Source organism: Clupea harengus, unplaced genomic scaffold, assembly GCF_900700415.2.
Source record: "Clupea harengus unplaced genomic scaffold, Ch_v2.0.2, whole genome shotgun sequence".
Taxonomy (NCBI): Eukaryota; Metazoa; Chordata; class Actinopteri; order Clupeiformes; family Clupeidae; genus Clupea; species Clupea harengus.
In genome coordinates, this window is record NW_024879721.1 from 5001 (window position 1) to 27500 (window position 22500).

At 42.8% G+C, this 22500-nt stretch overlaps 2 protein-coding genes across 2 annotated transcripts; both read right to left on the reverse strand.

Annotated features, from left to right (window-relative positions):
- Positions 1 to 8559: 8559 nt before the first annotated feature.
- On the reverse strand, positions 8560 to 12977 carry LOC122129989 (trichohyalin-like). Its single transcript, XM_042704731.1, has 5 exons — positions 12612 to 12977; positions 12071 to 12389; positions 9102 to 10011; positions 8896 to 8905; positions 8560 to 8818 (listed from the first exon to the last, which is right to left on the reverse strand). Exons 1-5 carry the CDS (start codon positions 12975 to 12977, stop codon positions 8606 to 8608), a joined length of 1818 nt encoding a protein of 605 aa, XP_042560665.1. The 3' UTR covers positions 8560 to 8605.
- A 144-nt stretch (positions 12978 to 13121) lies between these two features.
- Positions 13122 to 14108, reverse strand: LOC122129990 (chromosome partition protein Smc-like; the record flags this gene model as incomplete). Its single annotated transcript, XM_042704732.1, has 2 exons — positions 13581 to 14108; positions 13122 to 13193 (listed from the first exon to the last, which is right to left on the reverse strand). Coding segments are annotated over exons 1-2 (600 nt in total), but the record flags the coding sequence as incomplete, so codon positions are not given.
- Between the last annotated feature and the right edge of the window lie 8392 nt (positions 14109 to 22500).

Genomic DNA, 22500 nt, shown 5'->3' on the forward strand with positions numbered 1-22500 from the left:
ATATTTGTTGCTCAGTGAAGTCATCCAGCGCTGATCCAACTTCCAACTTCTAGCTCAGTTTAAACTCTGATTAATCCTTCAAGATAAATAGGGTGCTTAAAATGGCTAACCCTAACCCTAACCCTAACCCTAGGTCAGAGAGGTTTGGTAGGCATAACACATTCACAAACAAACCAGTGCAATGATAAAACATTTTAAATACTGTATGTGTTAACACTGATGCTGCTTCATGACGAAGCATTTTAAATACTGTATTTGTTAACACTGTGATGCTGACCTGATGAAGCATTTTAAATACTGTATTTGTTAACACTGTGATGCTGACCTGATGAAGCATTTTAAATACTGTATTTGTTAACACTGTGATGCTGACCTGATGAAGCATTTTAAATACTGTATTTGTTAACATTGTGATGCTGCTTTTATGCGAACCTCAACACCTGTGTCCCACCACCTCAGCTGTGTCAAACACGGCATTAATGGAATGCAGACTAAGAGGGAAAACCTTTAACTGCACCACGTGAAGTCATTTGATGCCATCTGAGTGGTTCTGAATAATAAAGATGTGTACAGAACTAACCTACAGTGTTTTTATAGATTCATCTGTTGCTTGCTCTTGGTGTAAATACTACAGTCCAAATGCTAATATAGGACTTGATCAGTGACAAGCGAGCACACCTGCATCCACATCTGTGTGTGTGTGTGTGTGTGTGTGTGTGTGTGTGTGTGTGTGTGTGTGTGTGTGTGTGTGTGTGTGTGTGTGTGTGTGTGTGTGTGTGTATGTGTGTTTGTGAATGTGTGTGTGAATCTGAATGAGGACATTTAGTGAGGCCAGTACAGTCTTTATTTATTTATTGTATGAAATGAGCCACTCCCACCCCTTCCCTTTTCCTTTCCCTATCCCGGGCTCGTACTCCCACCCAGGGGCGGCTTGTCCATAGGCGATTGGGGCAATGCCTACGGAAAAAGAAGATATTTTTTTTATTTCTGTCGTATTCTACCACTAGACCGTCTGATCTGCCTCTGAATGTCATTGTCCAATCAGGTCGGGCAAACAGTCAGGTAAAAAGTCGTGCTTCAAATGGCCCCGCCCCTTCTGGGCCAATTTGGGGCGAAATGGAAATCGCCCCAGACCTCTCTCATTGACTCCCATGTTAAATCCTGCAGATCACAAAACAGGGCTCTTAATGCATTCTCTATGGCTTCCGGGAGGGCTCGCACCTCTATGCTTTCGTCATAAGTAATGGACGTAAAAGCGTATAAGGACGTCATACAGCTTCGACCAAGGCATCTGTCTAACCCAACCCCATGCCAACTCCTTATCCTGGGTGGCCGGTGTAATGAGATGTTGAATAATTAGTGCATCATTCAGATTAAATGTAAAATCATTTATGTGGTGTATCTCAAGGTGTATGTGTTGTTGTGCAGAGAAACCACGGAAATGAAAGGGAGACATGGAGACTATGGACATGGATATTTCCATGCACTGATCCTTGTTTTTCCTGTTTATAACAATGAATTGTGTGTGTGTGTGTGTGCGTGTGTGCGTGTGTGTGTGTGCGTGTGTGTGTGTATGTGTGTGTGTGCGCACATGTGTGTGTGGGGGTGTGTGCGCACACACATACGTATGTGTGTGTGGGGGACAGAGGCGGTCACCCCACATTTTGGGATGTGGGCTGACTGGAGTTGGTGGTGAAGTTGGGAAGAACACAGGAGGTGCAGGAGATGGTGGCTCTTATAAAATAGATCTATTTATTTACACAGGGGATTCTCTACATCGACTCCAAAACAAGTGCACAAGAGAAACAAACATAAATCAAAAACACACAGAGTACTCAAGGTACTCACAAAACTAAGCAGACTAGTCACATATTCACCACAAAAAATGCTCACTAGGCACAGATTCACTAGTCACAAATTCACCACAAAACTTTTCACTAGGTACAGATTCACTAGTCACATATTCACCACAAAACATTTCACTAGTCACAAATTCTACTAGGCACCACAACTAGGCAGCTTTGAGTCCAGGCTTGAGATGACATTATTTGTCCCAAGTCCCAACTATTCTATTATTGTACCCCGCCAGAGTCTTCATCGCTCTCCCGTCCACCTCGTCAGGCAGGTCATCCCAGATCAGCCCCTCTAGAGCCTCGGAGTTTGTCTGTAGGGTTATGACCTCCGACACGACCTCTGTCACTCTCCCGTCCACCTCATCAGCAACCTCCGGTATCTCCCCGGTGAAGTCTTCCACGGGGTCCGTTGACAGAAGCCCTGGCACCTCCCCTCCCTCCTGTCCTTCTGCTGCCGTGCCTCTTAAACCCTCTGCCTGTGCCTCCTGCTCCTCCTCTTCCTCCTCCAGGATCTCTTCAAATATCTCAGTGGTCTGGGCATAAGACGACAGTGTTTCGTTGTAGACTTTGGAGACGTCTTCAGTGGGCACTGATGTGGTAGCCTGGCAGGCTCTCTCCAGCAGCAGCAGAGACGTGGGCACCCTCCCTGCCTCCATACCCACCTCCGTCAGGGGTTGGTAGTGAGGCGTGGCCCTCTCCTCCTCCAGCAGCCGGTACCCTTTGGACCGCAGGATGGGGGAGGCGATGGAGGGCAGGCCCCTCTGGGTCAACGGTCCACCCTCTCCATCCCCCTCCCTTTCCTCCTGGCGTCGTCCTCAGCAAACACACATTGTCACATTAAAAGGGCCTAAGGCTTTAAGCAAGGCAAAATCATTCAGAAAATACACACTCCAGTGTAGCTCCGGTGAGGGTTTAAACTCCCCTCGAGTTTGTGTGAGTGTGTGTGTGTGTGCGTGCGTTTGTGTGAACATATGTTTGTGCCTATGTGTGTGTGTGTGTGTGTGTGTGTGCAGGTCCTGGGTCCTTGCTGCCTGAGTGAGCAGGCTTGAGTGGATGGGCAGTGAAGTCTTTGCTCTAGATTCACACATTATAGAAGCACTATTTTAAACACTGTAACTGAGTTAATGATCTTATCTACAGACCCTCTAGATTCAAATCAAATCAAATCAAATCAAATCAAATCAAATCAAATCAAACTTTATTTGTACGGCGCATTTCATACAAGGAGGTAACACAATGCGCCTCACAGTAGGAAAGAAGGGGGGGGGGGGGGGTTACAAACACTTGTAAAAAAACACACAGATTTTCCAGTGATAAATAAACAGGAAATTACGTACTAACCGCACTGGCACCATAAAGGACTACTTTAGCACAGTTATCGTCAAACTAAGAGACAGCTGCTGGGGGGGGGGGGGGGGGGGGGGCAGGTGCAAACACTTGAAAAGAGACAGAAATAAGTAAATAAATAAATGTTAAATACATTTTACAGTGAGTGATGAGCGAGATCAAAGAAATATGTCTTAAGTGCATGTTTAAAGGTTTCAACCGTTTCAACCGTTTCAGCCATTCTTAGGTATTCTGGCAGAGTGTTCCAAAGGCTGGGGGCATAGAAACTAAAAGCTGCTTCCCCATCTCTTTGTCCTGGCTTTTGGAACTGTTAGAAGTTCAGTGTCGGAGGACCTCAGGGATCTACTGGGTGTGTACCTTGAGAGCATGTCTGTTATATATTCAGGTGCATGACTATGGAGTGATTTATAGACTAGTAAGAGAACCTTGAAATCTATTCTAAAACTAACAGGTAGCCAGTGCAGTGATTTTAATACTGGTGTGATGTGCGCTCTCTGTCTTGTTTTAGTGAGGACTCGGGCTGCTGCATTCTGTATTGTTTGTAGTTGACTAACGGCTTTTTTTTGGTAGACCAGACAAAAGCGAGTTACAGTAGTCTAGCCTGCTCGTGATAAACGTGTGCATCAGTCTTTCGGTGTCAGCCTGAGCGAGAAACGGTTGCACCTTAGCAATGTTTCTTAAGTGATAAAAAGATGTTTTAATTATATTTTTGATATGGGTTTCAAATATGATGCCTAGGTTTCTGGCTTGGTGCTTGGTGGTAAGTGCTAGTGTTTTTAAGTGTGCATTCTTCTTATAGAGGCACTATTTATGAGTTAATGAACTCATCTCCAGACGCTCTAGATTCACCCATTATAGAGGTAACTGTGGTTACATGGATTCGAATTACCGGCTTATTTGGACTGAAATAGAATTATCCCTTTCTTGTAAACACCTTTGTTCGAATAATTGCGGTCCGACTACGATCCGATCGACACCCCGAGTCGGTTGATAATTCGGACATTGCGTGCTTGTAAACGGTGAATTGGACAAGGAACTGGACTCTGCGTCTTTGCGCATGCTTGAGATCCCACCACCCTCCCCCCTCCCTCCCTCCCAGGTTGTGACCCGGAAGTCGAAAGAGGTGATAAGTTGTCTCAACTGTTCATACTAATGACACGTTTTCTTATGAAAATCCTGCAGACCTCACAGGCTTATTCTTGTTGATTATGAACAAACATAACAGAAGAGGTCCGAAGATATGAACACCTTTACAACCCCTCCTTAAACACGTATAAGGACGTTCAAATGACCGCAAATTCATGGAGAGAATACTATCCCATTTTCCATCCATGAGACGTGAAGGGTGTCACTTGTGCAAAGAAATCCACATACATTGCAACATACTACCTTCTCAGAGGCTAAAGTCCGATGATAGTTATGTGGTATGCCACTGTGTTGACATAAAAAAAACGTTGACTGCGACTGTTTGGACAGAACGCGCTAATTCACCGAACAAATACTTTCATATTAATTTTCCACCACTTGTTAGTCATGTCATCCATTCATATCGATGTGAATCAATCAATACTAATACAACTGTAACTGTGATGTGTTTTTGTTTCATTTCACAACTTATTTACTGTATAATCAATAGGGATGAGAATCGAGATTGTTTGGAATCGTCAGCCAAATTCTTTAACGGTTCTGCTATCGGTCCTGTGTGGCGTTGCGCATGCGCAAACTTTTTTAGTTTCAGACTGCAGCAAACATGGCAACTAGGCAGAAGCGTTCTAAAGTTTGGCTCTATTTCACACGACAAAAATGACACCTACGCCACTTGTAACCTGTGTAAAAAGTCTATTTCGTCGAAGGGAGGAAATACAACAAATATGAATAAGCATTTGAACACACAGCATGGAATTAAATTATAGGAATGTCATGTCTTCGATGCATGCAGCAGCTCAGCTAATGTCGGCGCTTCATCTCTTTCTGTCCAAGGTAAACTCCTCAAAAGTGATCACAACCACTCACTGTGTGAAGCAATTTGCCTTTATTGTGTGTAGTCGATCAAGTTATCTTCTGTCCCTTCGTTTGAAGCATACATTTTAGCTCCGGCATTGGTCTCCCATTATTGATCACTTCACGTTTGGATTGGAAGTCCAGTTTTGAGAAATGTTTGATCGTAACTGTGTTAATTATCGGAGGGCGTGTGTTATCAGCAAACGTTCGCGTTTTCGTGTCAACCCATTATTAAACTGAGCATATTGTCTTTTAATCCATTATTAAACTGAGCATATAGCTACGCTAGCTTAATGTGGCTTTATGGCAGCTCAGCAAATTCAGCGATTTTGTTAGTGCCATTTGTTTCATTGTGTAAACCAGCTTTCACTATATAGATAATCTCCATTTCCATCCAATTTAGCTGATGACGTTCAGAGTCAGACCGGTTCAGAGGCTGGTAGTCTGTCTGGGTCACAGGCTACAGCTAGCATGTCATGTACACCTCTAGCCCATCCTTTTTTCGAGGCAGGGAAAAATAAAATGACCGAGGAGAGGATCAACGAATGTCACCGAGCAGTGACTAAGTTTGTGGTGAAAGGTTTGCACCCTTTTACTACGGTAGATGCCCCAGATTTTCGTTAGGTTAATTTCTAGGAACATGTTTAAATTAAACAGAATACATTTTATTTAAGTTATGTAAGTTTTATTTTAAGTTCAAGAGGAATATGTATAAATGTTTTTGGTTATTTAATTTTTTTTTAATGTGTATATACATACTGTATATGGTGTGTGCAGCATTATAGAAAATTATATCAAAGAAAATTAATGTAAATAAACCCGTTTGTGCTCTTTTTTTCACCCCTTGCCCAATAAGAATCGATAAAAGAATCGATAAGGAATCGAATCAATAAGCAGGAATCGATAAGGCATCGGAATCGTTAAAATCTTATCAATTCTCATCCCTAATAATCAACGATAGCAGGTGACTGCTTGTAAACATTCCAGATTTTATTTGCTTAAAACACACAGCAGTACTGTCAAATCAGAAAGCAAATCAGCTGTCACTCGGCTATTACCTGACCAATACCTTTCAAACTCGGTGATAGTATTCACAACTAATTTGTCCTTCATTTTATCAAATATGATGAAATTTGGTATTGCACCCATGAGGCAAGCGTGAGTACATTTTGTTCGGTTATCTGGCGCTGAAAAAAACATGAAGAAGTACTGTCAAATCAGAAAGCAAATCAGCTGTCACTCGGCTATTACCTGACCAATACCTTTCAAACTCGGTGATAGTATTCACAACTAATTTGTCCTTCATTCTATCAAATATGATCAAATTTGGTATTGCACCCGTGAGGCAAGCGTGAGTAGAGTTTTGTTCGGTTATCTGGCGCTGCCCTCTAAAGACAGAGACATGACAGGTGGGGCGCGAATGGACGCGATGAACGGGAGATTTTCCCTTTGCAATGCCTTTCTTTATAGACAATAACGATCATACACTCCCATTGCACTCAAACGAGGAGATATTGTATCAATTAGCCTATTAAGTATTGTAGTTCAATGTTACAGCAACATAACTTTGCTCCGGTCTCTACATCTGATATATTTGTGTGCATCACCATTCTCGCTCTCTCTCTCTCTCTCTGCCACACCCACCCTGTAACCTACGTGTTGCTCCATTATACATTATAGGAATAAGACCATCATACAACACTGTATTAAAATTAGATGGGGGACCGGGATGAAAATGTGACCTGGAAGCGTAGTGTACCGGGATATGACATGCTTTCGGCCAATGATTCGATTTATTCACTGCCATATATATATTAGGATAATAGCAGTTGCCCCAAAAAATCGCATTGTCCAAATAAAGCTAGATTCGAATTGATACCATCATGTAAACTGCCTGACTATTTTAAACACTGTAACTGAGATAATGAGCTTATCTCCAGACGCTCTAGATTCACACATTATAGAGGTACTAATGAGAATATCTCCACATCATGAGCTCCTCCTCTCTGCTGCTCCTCAGGGATGCTGCCATGTTTTATAGAACTGCCACTTTAACACTCCAAATCTCCTGAGAAGCTAAGAAAGATGGGCTGAGCATGAGTGAATGTGGTCATGGAAGCCTTTTTATAAATTTCAAAACACAAACATCATCATCAATAACATGTCATTGTTACGCTTTCAGGAGTGAAGGACCCACTAGCAGACAACACAGCTCAAGGTTCAGAGTTAGTTTTAATAAAGTTCTCAGGGAACAATCCAAGGGCAAAAGACAGTCTCGTAAGTCAAAAAAAAAACACAAACCAATCACAACAAACAGAAATCAGGTGTGCTCACAAAAGGGGAGGGAAATCAAACAAAGACAAGGTGGAGTCAGAGACACATGTCATTTCAAAACAAAAACAGAAGGCACATGACACCACCACATGATCAAAACGTAAACAAAAGCACATGTTGCCGGAAAAACAAGAACTTTAACAGCAGAATAACTAACTAATAAGTATAAAACCTGAATGAAAATTAACTTTAATATGCATAAATATGTACAGGCTATGTACAGTCAGTAGGTCTTATGTCAAACAAAAACATCATTCATATACATGGAGAGTTCTAGTGCGAACAACACTCAGAGAACATGATTCTGTTCTATGTGAACCTCACTCTGTTCTTTGTAAGCCTGTTTCGGTTCTCTGTGAGCATACTTAGGTTCTCTGAGAACGTGCTTCTGTTCTATGTGAACCTCACTCTGTTCTTTGTAAGCCTGTTTCGGTTCTCTGTGAGCGTACTTCTGTTCTCTGAGAACGTGCTTCTGTTGAGTCCATTAAATGGCCAAATCAGCTGCTCTAAACTCAGCCAGTACAGGATCGCAGTAACTCAGTCTTTAAAATCTGACCTCAGGTTTGTGTCCAGGCTTGAGATTATATTATTTTGTTGCAAGTCCCAACCATTTCCAGTACCTTCACAGTTGAAGGCTTACAGGTCCAGATCAAAAACATTTCATGTCATAACAGGTTTTCAGACAAAACAAACTTGTTTTAGTCCCAACCTTCCCCAGAAGCCAGTCTTGAGAAGTGTAAAAGCCCTGCTGTGTATTTCACAGTAATTGTACCCATTAGATAGTACTGCCCACAGATGGTTCACATACATGAGCCTGACAAAGTCTTTAGGAAACACTTCTTTCCATCAAAGTATCAGTTAACATACATATTTAACAATTATTAAAAGTGAAGAGATACTCTGCAGATCCACCAGTATATTGACCAAACTATCCTGAGGGGTTTTCAAGTGTAGGAGGCCCTATCTCTTCCCCTTCAGCTCCACCATGCAGATCTTGCTCTCTATTCTCAGTGATCTTTTAATGGCTGTGTGTTTCTGGAAAGGCCATAATGACAAACATCTCTGGCACGCTAGATATTACTAATGATGTAATGCACAAGCCATCCTGATGAGTTTCTACTGATGAAGGCAGGAACTCCTACTATTGCCCTTTGAACTCTGACCCCTACCCTCCCCCTCTCCACTCTCAGTCTGTCCTGCAGCTGTAAAACATCCAACTTCATTCTCTCCATCTCTCTGTTCTTCCCCTCCATCTCCCTGTTCTTCTCCTCCATCTGTCTGTTTAACTCTCCCTCCATCTCTCTGTTCTTCTCCTCCATCTGTCCGTTGAACTCTCCCTCCATCTTCTCCTTGGTGATGCTGATGTTTCTCTGTAGTTCAGGCAGGATGATCTTCATGAGGTTTCTCTCTGCTTCAGCCATGGCCTCTCTCTCATAGCTCTCTCTCATCTCCTCCATCTCCTCTCTGTGTCTCTCCTCCAGCTCGCTCCTCTCCCTTTCTCTCTTTTCTCTCACTCTGATCAGCTTTCTCTCCATCTCCTCTCTCTGTGTAATCTCTTTATTTAACTCTTTCTCCATCTCCCTCTTCTTCACTTCATCCCTCTCTTCTTTCATCTTTCTCTCCAGTTCTGTTGTTCTTTCATTCAATATTCTAATTTCTCCTTCATTCTGCTTAATCTCTCCATCCATTTTATTCAGAGACTCCTGCATATGTTTATCAAGTTCCTCTCTTTTCTCTCTCTCCTCCCTCAGTTTCCTCTCCTCCACCTCTCGTTCTTTCTGTATTCTTCTCTCTATCTCTCTGAGCTGTTTTTCTGCCTCCTGGTAGGTCTCACTGCTGTAGAATCTCTCTCTGTTTCCAGACACCATCTCTTCTATCTTCTCTAGCAGCTGTGTGATCTTAGTGTCGTCAGGCCTGTCCTTAACGTTGAGAAGGTGACACCTGTTCCCACATTTCTCTACCAGCTGCTGGAGCTCCTGGCTCCCTGTCTGGAGCAACTCCTCCACACTCCTCTCTCTCAGCCCCTCAGCATGGGTGAAGAGGATCAGTGTGTGTCCCCAACAGCTCTCCCCAAACATATCCTCCATTTTCTCCAGCATCCTCCTCTCCTCTCCTTCAGACGGCTCCACTGGAATCACCAGGAGGAAGGCGTGAGGTCCTGGAGCAGACAGACGGACACAAAGCCCCACGTCCTGTCTCAGGTCCTTCTCAGAGAGTCCACTGCAGAACCAGTCTGGAGTTTCCACCACGGTCACCCGTCTCCCAGCCACCTCCCCCTGTCTGCTCTCACTGTGCTGGGTCTCTGTGGATGTGTGTGTGAGTGTGTGTGTGCTGGCCTGCCTCCCAAACTCCTCTGTGCCCAGGATGGTGTTTCCTGCTGCCCTCTTCCCAGCTGTGCTCCCCCCCAGCAGCACCAGCCTCAGCTCAGACACAGCAGGAGACACTGGGGGCGCTGGACCAGGACTCTCTCCTCCCACTGCAACACACACAATCACAGTAAACCATCACACACAGCTCAGTTATAACATAATCACAACAAGCAAACCAAGTCTATCATTTGTTAGTGAGCCACATGTTGACTCTCTCAGCCTATGCAGCCAACTGTTGCCATGGCTACTAATAACAAATAACTAAGCAGCTTCCTGATCTAGTGTTAGCTATAGCTAGATAGGTGACTGCAATGCTTCATTAAATATTCATTCTTAGTAGACATCCATCCAGCATTCAGAAACTACATCTTTCCAACTGTCCAGGGTGGTAGGATTGCTTGAATGCTACACATGAGTTATCCAACAGCTGTGAGAATGTTACACCCATGACCTGAGCAGAGACCACTGATGACTTACTCAATGGAGGCTCATCCTTACTTCTTCTTCTTCTCCTGTGAGGAGGATCTGGATCTGAGAGCCCAACAGAAACAGAAACTGGATCAGAAGCCAATTAAACTACACTATTAGTTTCACATGCTGGACAGCGCGCCTATGTCCAGAGTGTATTAGGTTTGCATTTCTCATACTCACCATCTACAGGACTCTCTCCTCCCACTGCCGACACACACAAACACACACACACAGACACACACACACACACACACACACACACACACACATACACACGCGCACACACACACACACACACACACACACACACACAGAAAGAGTTTAGAAATCAGAAGTCTTTGTAACAGATTATCCAGTTATGATAAGCTGTAGAACACTAAATCAGGACATTGACAATAGCAAAGTGTGAGGATCATTTATGAAATGTGGTAAATGACTGAAGTGGCCCCATGTGTTGGGATGTGGGCTAACTGGAGTCAGTGGTGAAGTTGGGAAAAAATGGTGCAGGTGATGGTTGTTTTGGTAGAAAAATAATGATTTATTTTCCCGGGGAAATTAGTCTCCTAGATTGACATAAATCAAGTTAACTCATGCACCCAAAACCATTTACAGTATTTACCCCTTCAACACTCCACACATATTATTGACATATATACATAAGAGACATCAAACAAGACAACTCCCTCCCCCGTGGGACGTGGAGAAATACTGCTCCTCAGCGGCACACGCTTCTGCATACGAGCAGCAGGACAGGAGTGGTGTGTGAGAAAGTGAGAGTAACTGTGTGTATGAATTATCCAGGGTTGAATATGGAACAGAGAGTGAATGGGACATGAAATAGTGGGTACCGCACTACATGGATGGTGAGGTGTGTGTATGAGTGTGTGTGTGTGTGTGTGTGTGTGTGTGTGTGTGTGTGTGTGTGTGTGTGTGTGTGTGAAAGTGAGAGTGAGAGTGAGAGTGAGTGAGTAAGTGAGTGCGTGTGTGTGTGCGTGTGCGTGTGTGTGGGTCCAATGTCTCTCTCCCACTCTTGCGGGGCAACATGAGTCAGACTCCATGCCTGCGGAGTGTTAATCGGTGAGAAGGATGGATTTCACCTTCTCAAAGACCTCACTTTGAATAATATTTACAAATGATGAAGACAATGATCTTCTCTATGAGCTTTTATATCCCTTCAAATACAGAGGTGTTTTCAAATTTTTATTATTAAAATAATAACAAACATGAAGACTTACTATTTGGACGTCCCCCATCCATACTGGCTCTTCTCCTGACATGAGGAGGATCTGGATCTAGGAGTCCAACACAAAGAGAAACTGGATCAGAAGCCCATTCAGTTACTGTAGTAGCTACTGAAGTGTTTGACACTGTGAACAGCACTGAGTGAGACAGGATTAATGATACTGGGGAGGCTCTCCTCCTGATGCAACACAACACACACATATAGAGACTGACTCTCCTCCTGATGCAACACAACACACACATATAGAGACTGACTCTCCTCCTGATGCAACACAACACAGACAGACAGAGACTGAGATTTAAAGGGAAACAGGAACTGGAGCTAAGATGTGTGAGGTCATTAAATGGGTAATACGTTTAAAAAAGAGAATCACTTTAATTGGTCATTTGAGCCTCAACACACGGTCTATGTCACTAAACACTTAGGATACACATCTTTTCGCTCACACTCACCAGTCAGATGTTCTCTTTCTTTCTCCAACAGCTGTCTGTCTCTCTGCTCCAGCTGTGTGTCTCTCTCCTCCAGCTGTCTGTTTCTCTCCTCCAGCTCCCTGCCTTGTTCTTGTAGTTGGGTTCTCAGGTCCTGTAGTTGGCTGTTCCTGTCCTGCAGTTCCTTTTCCAGTGACTCCAGTTGTCTTTTACTGGTCTCCACCTCACTGGTCATGTTCTCCAGTAGTCCCTCTCTCTCCTTCTCTTTTTTAGTCATGTTCTCTAGATCTGTCTCTCTCTCCTGGAGGAGTTTATTCCTCTCCTTTAGTTGTTGTTTTGTTTTCTCCATCTCTTTATTCTCATCTTTTAGTTGTTGTTTTGTCTTCTCCATCTCTTTGTTCTTCTCCTCTAGTTGTTGTTTTGTCTTTTCCTCTAGGTGTTGTTTTGTTTTCTCCATCTCTTTATTCTTGTCCTCTAGTTGTTGTTTTGTCTTCTCCATCTCTGTGTTCTTGTCCTCTAGTTGTTGTTTTGTCTTCTCCATCTCTTTATTCTTCTCCTCTAGTTGTTGTTTTGTCTTTTCCATCTCTTCATTCTTCTCCTTTAGTTGTTGTTTTGTCTGTTCTATCTCCACCAGTCTCTTCCTGCTCTCTGTCAAAAGTGTAATCTTCTCCTCGTTGTTCTCCTCCAGCTGTCTGTATCTCTCCTCCAGCTGTCTGTCTCTCTCCTCCAGCTGTCTGTCTCTCTCCTCCAGCTGTCTGTTTCTCTCCTCCAGCTCCCTGCTTTGTTCTTGTAGTTGGGTTCTCAGGTCCTGTAGTTGACTGTTCCTGTCCTGCAGTTCCTTTTCCAGTGACTCCAGTTGTCTTTTACTGGTCTCCACCTCACTGGTCATGTTCTCCAGTAGTCCCTCTCTCTCCTTATCACGTTTAGTCATGTTCTCTAGATCTGTCTCTCTCTCCTGGAGGAGTTCATTCTTGTCCTCTAGTTGTTGTTCTGTCTTCTCCATCTCTTTATTCCTCTCCTCTAGTTGTTGTTTTGTCTTCTCCATCTCCTTATTCCTCTCCTCTAGTTGTTGTTTTGTCTTCTCCATCTCTTTGTTCTTGTCCTCTAGTTGTTGTTTTGTCTTCTCCATCTCCTTATTCCTCTCCTCTAGTTGTTGTTTTGTCTTCTCCATATCTTTGTTCTTGTCCTCTAGTTGTTGTTTTGTCTTTTCCATCTCTGTGTTCTTTTCCTCTAGTTGTTGTGTTGTATTCTCCATCTCTTTATTCTTGTCCTCTAGTTGTTGTTTTGTCTTCTCCATCTCTTTATTCTTCTCCTCTAGTTGTTGTTTTGTCTTCTCCGTCACTTTATTTGTCTCCTCTAGTTGTTTCTTTGTCTCTTCTAGTTGTTGTTTTGTTTTCTCCATCTCTGTGTTCTTGTCCTCTAGTTGTTGTTTTGTCTTCTCCATCTCTTTATTCTTCTCCTCTAGGTGTTGTTTTGTCTTCTCCATCTCTTCATTCTTCTCCTTTAGTTGTTGTTTTGTCTGTTCTATCGCCACCAGTCTCTTCCTGCTCTCTGTCAAAAGTGTAATCTTTTCATCCTTGTTCTCCTCCAGCTGTCTGTCTCTCTCCTCCAGCTCCCTGCCTTGTTCTTGTAGTTGGGTTCTCAGGTCCTGTAGTTGACTGTTCCTGTCCTGCAGTTCCTTTTCCAGTGACTCCAGTTGTCTTGTACTGGTCTCCACCTCACTGGTCATGTTCTCCAGTAGTCCCTCTCTCTCCTTCTCTCGTTTAGTCATGTTCTCTAGATCTGTCTCTCTCTCCTGGAGGAGTTTATTCCTCTCCTCTAGTTGTTGTTTTGTCTTCTCTGTCTCTTTATTCTTGTCTTCTAGTTGTTGTTTTGTCTTTTCCATCTCTTTGTTCTTCTCCTCTAGTTGTTGTGTTGTCTTCTCCATCTCTTTGTTCTTGTCCTCTAGTTGTCGTTTTGTCTTTTCCTCTAGTTGTTGTTTTGTCTTCTCCATATCTTTATTCTTCTCCTCAAGTTTTTGTTTTATCTTCTCCATCTGCACCAGTTGATTGCTTTTCTTCATTAACTCAGCAGTTGCCTTCTGCCATGCAAGCAAAGCTGGGAAGAAACATGTTGTGATATTTTCAGTGTTGTAGTGTTGACTATTTTATGAGTAGACAATTTCAATATCTAGTAAAAAAAACAGTGTACAGTTAATTTCCAATCCCTCTACTGCTTAATACTACATTTCTGCCACAGTCATGTTTCACTCAGACTTCAAAGCACACACACACACACGCACGAGCACACGCACACGCACACGCTCACAGGCACACACACACACACACACACACACATACACACACACACAGACACATAGACACACACACACACACACACACACACAGGTGTCTTCTCTGTAACAACTGAGCAGTAGATCATGCTGTTATATGAGTGAGGTGTTGCTCCATATTTCCACTTGGTTATCTGAGAGAGAAATACCCTTCACAGAGATGATTTAATTCAGCGTGACAGTATGTGGCCATGGCAAACCCACGATATTCTCTTTTTAGAGTAAAAGAGTAATGAATGAACCTGTTCTAACCTATGATCTGTGCTACACTGTAGTCTACACTACTGTCAACTCATGTGAACCTGGTGTTAACTATGTATTTCCGGTTCTGATACTTTTACTTTGATAGGGACCGGTTGTTGTTACGGTGAAGTTACTGTGTAAGTTGTACCGGTGAACATGGAGTTAGACCATTAAAAGCGTTAAAGGAAACACAGTGTTTTCTGTCAGTTTCACACCTGGCTTGGCTAAATGATTATCACATAAGCCATTAGTCAATTACATACAATACAGAATGCAGCAGCACGAGTCCTCACTAAAACAAGACGGAGAGCGCACATCACACCAGCATTAAAATCACTGCACTGGTTACCTGTTAGTTTTAGAATAGATTTCAAGGTTCTCCTACTAGTCTATAAATCACTCCATAGTCATGCACCTGAATATATAACAGACATGCTCTCAAGGTACACACCCAGTAGATCCCTGAGGTCCTCCGGCACTGAACTTCTAACAGTTCCAAAAGCCAGGACAAAGAGACATGGGGAAGCAGCTTTTAGTTTCTATGCCCCCAACCTTTGGAATACTCTGCCAGAATACCTAAGAATGGCTGAAACGGTTGAAACCTTTAAACATGCACTTAAGACATATGTCTTTGATCACGCTTCACTTCACGATCACTCAATGTAACATTTATCTGTTTACTTATCTGTGTCTCTTTACAAGTGTTTGTCACCCCCCCCCCCCATTATTAAATGAATGATGTCTCTTCTCTCCCCATCAGGACCTGCAGACTCCCACCCTGTAAGGAGCTGCTGACCAGGAAGAGGTCAGTTCTGGTTTCATAACTCACTGAACACCATTATTCATTCAGATATAATCTGCATTTAAGCACCTGACAGTCAACCCTGTATATGTTGTTGGCTGATCTGACTGTGGATTACATAGCAGATCTCAACCTGACCCAGTCACCACATATTAGATTTCAACCCAGTCACCACATAGCAGATCTCAACCCAGTCACCACATATCAGATCTAAACCTGACCCAGTCACCACATAGCAGATCTCAACCTGACCCAGTCTCCACATAGCAGATCTCAACCTGACCCAGTCACCACATATCAGATCTCAACCTGACCCATTCACACATAAGATCTCAACCTGACCCAGTCACCACATATCAGATCTCAACCTGACCCAGTCACCACATAACAGATCTCAACCAATCTGGGCCATCTGGGTGCCCTAAGCAGAACTGTTTTCTGGTCACTGGGTTGATGTCACTGATGAGACGAACGACTGGGAACTAATGGCATTGGTATGTGCTTGTAGGTATGTGTGTGTGTATGCGTGTGTGTGTGTGTATGTGTGTGTGTGTGTGTATGTGTGTGTGTATGCGTGTGTGTGTGTGTGTGTGTATGTGTGTGTGTATGCGTGTGTATGTGTGTGTGTGTGTGTGTGTGGGGGGGGTTACTCTGTGTATGTTTGTGTGTGTCAGTCATCCATCCTACACATGAGCAAGTCATCCATCTACTAGAATGACTATATGTCCATCAAAAACTGACAGCATTTACAATATGTCATCAATCCTATTAGTGTTATCAATATATCATAAATCCTGTTAGTGTTATCAATATGTCATCAATCCTATTATTGTTATCAATATGTCATCAATTTATACGTGATTTCCTGTTTGTTAGAAGAGCTGCAACCTGCTGATTACTCTATTACTCTTCTCTACTCTAAATTCTCTAAAAACCTCTGAGGCCATTTTCAAAATCTTCTAGAGCAGTGGTTCACAAACTTTTTACAGTCCCGTACCCCTTAAGACATTTATTCTTCAGCTACGTACCCCCCCCCCCCCCCGTTTAAAAAAACCCTGAGGTAGATTAATGGCTTAAAATGAGTGCATAATATGTGCCACAAGTGACCCAAACCTTCTAAGGTTGTTGTTTGCCAGCCATCAACAGAACAGAAGACTAAAAAACATTATTTGCAGGCGATTGGGAAGATGAGAGAATTAATTTGACAGGCTACGGAGGTCTGTGTGGGAGGTCTGTGTGTCAACCCGTTGAATAGGGTGGCGTGGCCGGAGCGGAGTTCAGCACATACATGACATTTTCTCAGTGGTTTTGTTTTTTAATTAATGCTTGTTCATCGTTGGGTTCGTTGTTGTGTTTAATAGAAAGAAATACAGCCTTGCAGGACAAAATACTGGGGAATTTGGGCGATTTTGATGCACAAAAATTATGTTTCTGTCTGAAAGTTGCAATTCTGTTTCAAAGGGTACATTCCACGAATTCCGTCCGTTTTCCGTTATTGCGGACATTTTCTCCCCGCGTACCCCCTGAACCACTACGCGTACCCCAGTTTGGGAACCGTGGTTCTAGAGGATTAAAACACTGACTCTAGTTTAACGCATTCATCATCAGGATTTGAAGCCATTTTCAAACATTTCTAAAAAGAAAAAAACATTTCTGAATCTCGTTCTTGATCGACGCATTCATCATCGGTATTTGAGAACCTCTACTCTGCTGGACTATCATCTAAACCTCCAGGTAACCCTAAGGAAAAAACATACTTGTCAACCTTTTGCGGTGACAAACAACCTACAATAACTACAACTGCCAACTCACAGGTTAGCGGAAGGCGCTGTCGTTCTTTTAAACAGAAGGCAGAAGATTAATTTTATCCTACAAACAGGTTTTTGCTTCTTCCTGTAAGCTCAGAGTTGTTTAAGCCATCGCTACATTAATACAACCGGTCCTAATTCTGACTCTGAGCAGCTAGCATTTCAGCGAGCCTACGGAAGCCCAGCAAGCAAACATCAGTTAAAGCTTAAAATTTGACTACTTCACCGCGAGTCACCACGACATCGTAGCTAACAGAAATACATAAACTCAAGCACCATAATCAGCACCATAATTGTACATGTGGGCACCAACGACATCAGAGCGAGACAGTCAGAGGTCCTGAAGGCAGACTTCACAGCTCTCCTCACTACCCTCATGGACACAGGAAGATGGATCATCATCTGAGGGCCTCTCCCTAACTACCGGAGAGGTGCTGAGAGATGGTCCAGATTATTCAACCTCCAAACCTGGCTGCGAGCGACCTGCGCCTCATTAGACATTAACTTTGTTAACAACGTTGACCTGTTCTGGGAGAGGCCCGGCCTGCTGAAGCATGATGGCCTCCACCCGAACCGGATCGGAGCCAGTCTGCTGTCGGACAACATAAGGACCACCCTAAGGCATTGCAGCATCTTGTGCTGCAGGAGCATCTCCTTTGATGATTTTGCCTCGTTTGAATATCATGCCATAGTTCTAAATTGCCAGCCTCCTGCTCTGACAGTTACTGTGTATAGGCCACCCAAGCAATGTCCCACTTTTCTAACAGACTTTTCAGAACTACTCTCCATTATCCACACAAACTACGATAAGATTAGTATCACTGGTGATTTTAACATACATGTGAATAATGGGAACGACTCAAAGGCTAGGGATTTTATGAATCTCTTGAATTCCATGGACTTTACACAACACATAACTGAACCCACTCACAACCGTGGCCACACCCTTGATCTAGTTATTACAAAGGGTCTTACAACTGTTATATCATCTGTCTGTGACCTTGCTCTTTCCGACCACTTTTGTATTTTCTTTGAAGCACTGGTTCCTAAAGTTAAAAATAGATCTGAATGTTTTATTAGGAAACGCTATCTTAACTCTGCAGCAGCTGAGAATTTCAAAGTTATAATGAATATTACTAGTACAAAAACCCCAGATGCGGGGCCATCATGTGTTAATGATCTAGTAAATACTCTCAATACAAAATCAAGGACAGCACTTGACTCTTTAGCACCATTGAAACAAAAAAAGGTTTTAGCCAAACAAAAAGCTCCATGGAGAAATGAGGAAAGTATTACACTTAAGAGATCTTGCAGAAGGTCTGAGCGTACATGGAGAAAGACCAAGTTACAGGTCCACCTTGACATTTTTATGGATTATCTTTCAGTCTTTCATAAAGCAATAGGAAATGCTGGGAGGGATAATTTCTCTAATTTGATATCTATAAATTCTAACAATTCTAGGCTGCTCTTTTCAACAATCGACAGCCTTATAAATCCTGCACCCAAAGTAGATGGTCTCTTTTTTTGGGATTTGCGGCATGCTTTAGAGATAAGATGCTTCAGAGATTAGGATGAATATTGTTCAGGAAATTCCAAATGTCTTGTTTTTTGATCCCCTTCCACCTGCTGTAACAGTATGAGCTTTTTACACTGGCTGATATAGAAATGCTGAGCAAAGTAGTGTCACAACTGAAGTCGTCCACATGTCCTCCTGATCCCATTCCCACCATATTTTTAAGACCATCTTTAACTCTGTGTCTAAGGACATTCTAGCCATTGCAAACTATTCCCTGCTTACAGGTATTTTCCCATCAGAACTTAAAATTGCCCTGGTGAGACCCCTCCTGAAAAAAAGCAATTTAGACTCTTCAGTTCTAAACTATTTTAGACCCATCTCCAACCTTCCCTTTCTACGACAAATCCTGGACATTTTTTCTTTAAACAGTTAAATTATTTCCTAGATGCTAACTGTGCCTTTGACACTTTCCAAACTGGTTTTTGTTCCAATCATAGCACAGAAACGGCATTAGTCAAGGTTGTAAATAACCGCAGGACTAATGCTGACTCCAAAAAACTATCTGTCCTGGCCCTTCTGGATCTGAGCGCAGCCTTTGACACTGTCGATCATGATATCCTATTGATGATATCCTATTGATAGATTTGAAAATTGGGTTGGCCTCGCTGGTCCAGTCCTAAACTGGTTTAGGACCTATCTAACTGGCCGGGAATACGTTGTCGCCCTCGGAGACCACAGCTCAAAACTCGCTTTTGTCTGGTCTACCAAAAAAAGCCATTAGTCAACTACAAACAATACAGAATAAAGCAGCGCGAGTCCTCACTAAAACAAGACGGAGAGCGCACATCACACCAGTATTAAAATCACTGCACTGGTTACCTGTTAGTTTCAGAATAGTGGCAATATCCTTAGTGACACTATTCCTAGAAGAAACCAGTTATTAAAGTAAGGGAGGAATTAATACTACAGACGCTAGGTGTTCAAATAAATGAGTTGGAGATCAGCCTACAAAACCGGTAGGAATCTACATTGAAAGCTAGGAGCTAAGGCTGGGCTCCTAATTGAGTCAGACAATGATAATGCCATCGGATTAATATGGTCGTACCAAGAAAGGTGTTTTAATAAATGTTACGTTTTCAGCAAAGCGAAGAGAGAGACGCATCCACCCAAACCTTCTAGACGCCTATTCCCTCATTGGTCTAGGAAAGTTCCGTCTTACATCATCAATCCTATTAGTGTTATCAATATGTCATCAATTCTATTTTTGTTATCAATACATCATCAATCCTATTCGTGTTATCAATATGTCATCAATCCTATTATTGTAATCCATTAAAGTTTTTTTTTGGTGCACTTGGTGCCTTTGCAGTAGATTGTTGTTATCCATTGCTTCATGTTATTGTTTTCATGAAATATAGTGTATAACCTATATTGGTTTAATGGTGTAGTAGTCTGAAAAGTAGATAGTAGATTGTTTTTTATCCACTGAAAATGTTTCATGTTTTTTTGCTGCACTTGGTGCCTTCACACAGTCCATGCCCTGTGTGTACATAGCGGCGGCCCTGCAACCAATCATCTCCACTCCTCACTCAAATGGCAAAGATCCACCAATCATCTCTACTCCACTCTCTTACTCAGCAGTAATCAGATCTCAACCAATCATCTCTCACACTCACCCAGAGACTGGACAGATTCCTCCATCCTCTTCCTCTCTTCAGCAGTTATCTCCCTCTCCATCTCCTTCTCCACTGTAATACCAGAGTAGAGAGATGAGCTCTTTGAAGCAGGAGGCTAATAGACATTAACACACATGGAGCACAAACACACAAACACACACACACACACACACACACTCAGACACACTTACCTATATTAACACACACAAGCACATCTGGAGTACACACACACACACACACATACACACACACAAACACACACACACATATATAAGTGAATACGATCAATTATTTGCTTGTGTCTGTGGGTGTGTGGGTGTATGTGTGTCTATGTGTATGTGTGTGTCTGTGCATGTGTGTATATGTATGTTTATGTACAGTATGTGTGTCTATATGGGTGTGTGTATGGGTTTGAAAATGTGCGCACAATGTGTGTGTGTGTGTGTGTGTGTGTGAAAAGAAACTGCATTCAAGTCAGTTCTCCACTAACCATGACTCCCCCCACCATGTTTATATGTATGTCTATTGTCTTGAGTTCATATCTCTGTGTGTGTGTGTGTGTGACCTAAAGAAACCAGAAACAGAGATGAGATCATTAATGAGGCTCAATGGAGACAAACTCACACTAGAATGATTTTCATTCACACATTACATCAACACACATGACAGTGGTTCACACACTTTACCTGTGTGTGTGTGTGTGTGTGTGTGTGTGTGTGTGTGTGTGTGTGTGTGTGTGTGTGTGTGTGTGTGTGTGTGTGTGTGTGCGTGTATGTGTGTGTGTGCACATGCACACTAAGGCCTGATGACCATGATGACCCCCCTCCCTCCTAATGAAACCCAAACACACCAACTCCTCTCTGGTACTTACCAGCCTCCTGAGCTAAAGAAACCAGAAACAGAGATGAGATCATTAATGAGGCTCAATGGAGACAAACTCACACTAGAATGATCTTCATTCACACATTACATCAACACACATGACAGTGGTTCACACACTTTACCTGTGTGTGTGTGTGTGTGTGTGTGTGTGTGTGTGTGTGAAGAAAAACTGCATTCAAGTCAGTTCTCCACTAATCAGTGTTCCACTACTATGTTTGTAATTATGCTGTGTGTGTGTGTGTGTGTGTGTGTCTGTGTGTGTGTGTGTGTGTGTGTGTGTTTTGTAAAAAGAAACAGCATTCTAGTTAGTTCTCTACTAATCAGTTCTATTGTGTGTGTGTGTGTGCGTGCGTGCGTGCGTGCGTGCGTGCGTGCGTGCGTGCGTGCGTGTCAGCACATGTACACTAAGGCTTGATGACCATGATGACCCCCCTCCCTCCTAATGAAACCCAAACACACCAACTCCTCTCTGGTACTTACCAGCCTTCAGACCTAAAGAAACCAGAAACAGAGATGAGATCATTAATGAGGCTCAATGGAGACATACTCACACTAGAATGATCTTCATTCACACATTACATCAACACATATGACAGTGGTTCCGACACTTTACCTGTGTGTGTGTGTGTGTGTGTGTGTGTGTGTGTGTGTGTGTGTGTGTGTGTGTGTGTGTGTGTGTGTGTTTTGTAAAAAGAAACAGCATTCTAGTTAGTTCTCTACTAATCAGTTATCTTGTGTGTGTGTGTGTGTGTGAAGAAAAACTGCATTCAAGTCAGTTCTCCACTAATCAGTGTTCCACTACTATGTTTGTAATTTATTATATGTGTGTTTGTGTGTGTGTGTGTATGTGTGTGTGTGTGTGTGTGTGTGTGTGTGTTTTGTCAAAAGAAACTGCATTCTAGTTAGTTCTCTACTAATCAGTTCTCTTGTGTGTGTGTGTGTGTGTATGTGTGTGTGTGTGAGTGTGTGTGTGTATGTGTGTGTGTGCACATGCACACTAACGCCTGATGACCATGATGACCCCCTCCCTCCTAATGAAACCCAAACACACCAACTCCTCTCTGGTACTTACCTCTCATACCTAAAGAAACCAGAAACAGAGATGAGATCATTAATGAGGCTCAATGGAGACAAACTCACACTAGAATGATCTTCATTCACACATTACATCAACACATATGACAGTGGTCCACAC